At 35.4% G+C, this 4,186-nt stretch overlaps 1 protein-coding gene across 1 annotated transcript in view; it reads right to left on the reverse strand.

The window, feature by feature from the left end:
- The window catches only part of cfap46 (cilia and flagella associated protein 46), a 121,109-nt gene that overhangs the window by 21,154 nt on the left and 95,769 nt on the right, over nt 1-4,186 (reverse strand). The window contains 4 exon segments of the mRNA XM_016487318.1: nt 870-949; nt 1,112-1,215; nt 1,310-1,455; nt 3,911-3,981. Of these exon segments, the coding sequence (XP_016342804.1) occupies nt 870-949; nt 1,112-1,215; nt 1,310-1,455; nt 3,911-3,981 (401 nt within the window).

Raw genomic sequence — 4,186 nt, forward strand, 5'->3', positions numbered from 1 at the left:
CACACACGCACACACACACACACACACACACACATCCAGCACGTTTACATTTCAAATCAAAGCCTATAAATGATGCAGTAAATTGATTAAAGATGAACTGCGAGTGGTTAAATTTTTCCATGTTTTGATGAGACCAGCAGACATGCTAAAGATGGGCTTGATCTCAGATGCGCGGCTGTAAATCTGATCAATATTTGATAATATTTTATCAATATTTCATAAATTAGAATGTGTCCGGTTTAAATTATTATTATTTTTTTTTCTGAGCAAAACTAACAACTATCGTACATTTTTACCATGATTTACAGAAGAAAATGTCATTTAGTATAACAATAGCTCATATACCAAAAAAATCTTGTCAGGCATATTTAGATCAAGAATCATTAGATGACATGAAATGACTCTAAAAAGACTCTATCACAGATCCGCCATAAAATACTAATTAATTGTCATGTCATATCATTGTCATACCAATACATCGGTGTTCAAAAGTTTGAAGTTTAAGTAAGATAAAAGTAAGATTTTTTAAAATGTTTTTGAAAGAAGTTTCTTATGCTTACCAAAACAAAAAATAAAGTAATAAAATAATAATAATAATAGTAATAATAATAATAAATTAAATAATAATAAAAATAAAAACCGTAAAAATAGTGAAATATTATTATAATTCAAAATAGCTGTTTTCTATGTGAATATCTGTTAAACTAATGTATTTCTGTGATGCGCAGCTGTATTTTCAGCATCATTACTCCAGTCTTCAGTGTCACATGATCTTCAGAAATCATTCTAATATGCTGATTTGCTGCTCAAGAAACATTTCTGATTATTATCAATGTTTTCTATGGTCAGAGTGTGTTGATGTTTTGTACCCGGCAGAGGTTTATCAGCAGTTTTCTCGTCCTTGTCTTTGGCTCGGGCCGATGTGGTGGAGATGGACGGAGAGCGAACGCTGTGATAAGACAGAAGAGGAAATGAGAGAGAACATGAGCGCAGACGAGAGACTGGTGCAAAAAACTGGTGCAAACAGAAGCCACATTTATAGATGCATTAACTTGTTAGCAGTACAAACACCTGATAAACTTTTTAATTTTGTGTATGTGTGTTTTGGTACCTAAAGCATGAAAAGTCAAACTGAGAGAGAACGGGATTGAGGTAGTTCTCCATTTCCTCAAGCAGAGCTCTGAAACAATCATCCAGCTGTCCATCTTTATCTTCCTTTATAAAGAGAGTGAAAGAGGCCTCTGTGATATTGATGCTTTTCAGATTGTATTTCCTCTTCAAAGCATTTGTAGGTGCCAGCGTGTCTTACTTGTGCTCGGTTCTGTCCGCAGCGGCGTGACTCTTTCAGACGCGTCTGTGCGTTCAGATCTTTGAACTCTTGCAGGAGTTTGTGGAGCTGCTGCAGATCTGAGCGATGAACGGACGCCTTGACCACCTTAGAGCAGATCAGACCACCTACAGAAACACACGCGTCACCAAACCCGTCCAAAACACGAGCACAGAATGCATGCACTGACTAAAATAATAGGTGCACAACCAAAATACAGTTTTGTTCTCAAGTTAGGGTCAGTGAGACTTTCGGAAGAAATTAATACTTTTATTCATCAAGGATGCATTAAATTGATCAAAAGTGACAGCAAAGACATTTATAATGTTACAAAATATTTCTATTTCAAATAAATGCTGTTCTTTTGAACTTTCAATTCATCTGTGAATCCTGAAAAAAAAAAAAAGTATAATAATTTCCACAAAAATATTGCGCAACTGGAAAAGATTGTTGCTGCTCAGGTACATTGCTCATCTTTCAGTGAATAATCTATATGAATAATTCCAATCAGGTTTTCGATCATGTCATAGTACTGAGCCTGCCCTTGTCAAAATGTCTAACGATTTATTGGTAGCGGCTGACTCAGGACTTTTATCTATTTTAATTCTTCTTGATTTAACTTCAGCGTTCGACACTATTTCCCATAAAATTCTATTAGATAGATTGTAGTCCATTGGAATCGTAGGCACTTCTCTGGCTTGGTTTACATCTTATCTCTCGGGTTGTACTCAGTTTGTTCAACTAGGTCAGTTCAAATCTAAGTAATCACATATTACTACAGGTGTCCCACAGGGTTCAGTTCTGGGCCCTTTATTATTTATCATTTATCTACTGCCCCTTGGAAAAATTTTCAGGGAATATGGTATACAGTTTCATTGTTACGCCGATGACACCCAACTCTTATCTGTCTGCAAAACCTTCTTCTAAACTTCCTCCATCTTCTCTTTCTAAATGTTTGTCTGAAGTTAAGGCTTGGTTTTCACGCAAATTTCTTAAACTTAACAGTAGTAAAACAGAAATACTTTTTGTTGGTACAAAAAATAATTAGTTGAATACCAGCGATTTTTCTATGTGTATCGATGGTTCTATAATCACTTCCTCAACACAGGTAAAGAGCTTGGGTGTTATCCTGGATAATACGCTATCTTTTGACGCACATAAGGTTACTCGGATGGCTTATTATCATTTATCAATATCAGCATTAATCGCCTCCGCCCAGCCCTCTCAATGAGGAGCACTGCTACTATGGGCTATGCTCTTGTCACTTCACGAATTGACTATTGTAATGCTCTTTTTATAGTCTTCCTGTTAAACTTTTACACAAGTTACAGCTAGTGCAGAACTCAGCAGCACGAATAATTACTAGAACTCCTACTATGGAACACATATCTCCTGTTCTTCAACAACTGCACTGGCTTCCTGTTAAACAGCATGCTGAATTCAAAAGTTTGCTTCTTGTTTATAAGGCATTACATAAACTGGCTCTTTCTTACTTATTTGACCTATTTTTAACATATACTCCCTCTCGAGCATTTAGATCATCATCTACGTTATCTTTAGTTCTTCCTCGTACACATCTGGTTTCCATGGGCTCTCGAACTTTTAGCTATGCTGCTCCTTATCTGTGTAATTTACTTTACTTTACTTCCGAAACAGTGACTCTCTTCCCATTTTCAAATCTCGTTTAAAGACGCAGCTTTTTAGGCAGGCATACCGCTGATTATTTTATGTTATTCCTAATGACTTTGAAGTGGGTTTGAATTTTATTGTTGCTTGTAACTGTTTTATGTTTTTTATTTGCATGTAAGGTGACCTTGAGTGTCATGTAAGGCGCCCATAAATAAAATGTATTATTATTATTAACTGTTTTCAACACTGATAATAATCAGAAATGTTTCTTGAGCAGCAAATCAGCATATTATACTGATTTCTGAAGATCATGTGACACTGAAGACTGGAGTAATGATGCTGAAAATACAGCTGCGCATCACAGAAATACATTACAGTTTAACAGTTATTCACACAGAAAACAGCTATTTTAAACTGTAATAATATTTCACAATTTTAATGTATTTTTGATCAAATAAATGCAGCCTTGGTGAGCAGAAGAGACTTCTTTCAGACATATTAAAAATCTTACCAAACCCAAACTTTTGAACAGTAGTGTAGATCATAGAAAAGTGCAAAGAAACGAGATCTAGAGCATGTACCTTAAAACATCAGATTTGTTTTGTAGAGCTCATTAAATGTTTTTGGGTGCAGCAGTGCAGATACCAGACTTTTATTTGCATCTTTCTAGGTCATAATTCTAGGTCAAATAATTGTCATGAAAATAGACAACAACCGTGGTTCAGTCATGAAAACAGAAAGCCAAAAATCTAAAGTAAAAAAAAGGCTTCATTTTATTTATGCAAATGATAATTTATTTACCTTATTATTATTATTATTATTAGAAATGTGACCTAAACCTGTTTTTTTAAATGAGATTCACTTAAAAACTAAATCTGTGTCTGCAAATAAAGGAAAAAAATAGGAAAACAGTATTAAATGGAGATTAAATATAAATGTGAGTTGTATGGTTACCTGTCACACTCTTTCCTTTCTGAGTCTCTGCGGCTTTAACCTTCTCATAAAGGCCGGCGTAAAGCACAGAACTACACAATGACAGAACAGACATGAGTTAGCACAGATGGTGCTGACAGAATGAGTAGATTTAGTCGCTTCAGACTCAGAGAGAGTTTTACTTCCACTGAGAATCCACTCAATGACTGATCACAGGTCTGACCACATGACCTCACACACACACACACACACACACACACACACACACACACACACACACACACACACACACACATT

This window comes from Sinocyclocheilus anshuiensis, unplaced genomic scaffold (genome assembly GCF_001515605.1).
Source record: "Sinocyclocheilus anshuiensis isolate Anshui unplaced genomic scaffold, SAMN03320099.WGS_v1.1 scaffold709, whole genome shotgun sequence".
Lineage (NCBI taxonomy): Eukaryota > Metazoa > Chordata > Actinopteri > Cypriniformes > Cyprinidae > Sinocyclocheilus > Sinocyclocheilus anshuiensis.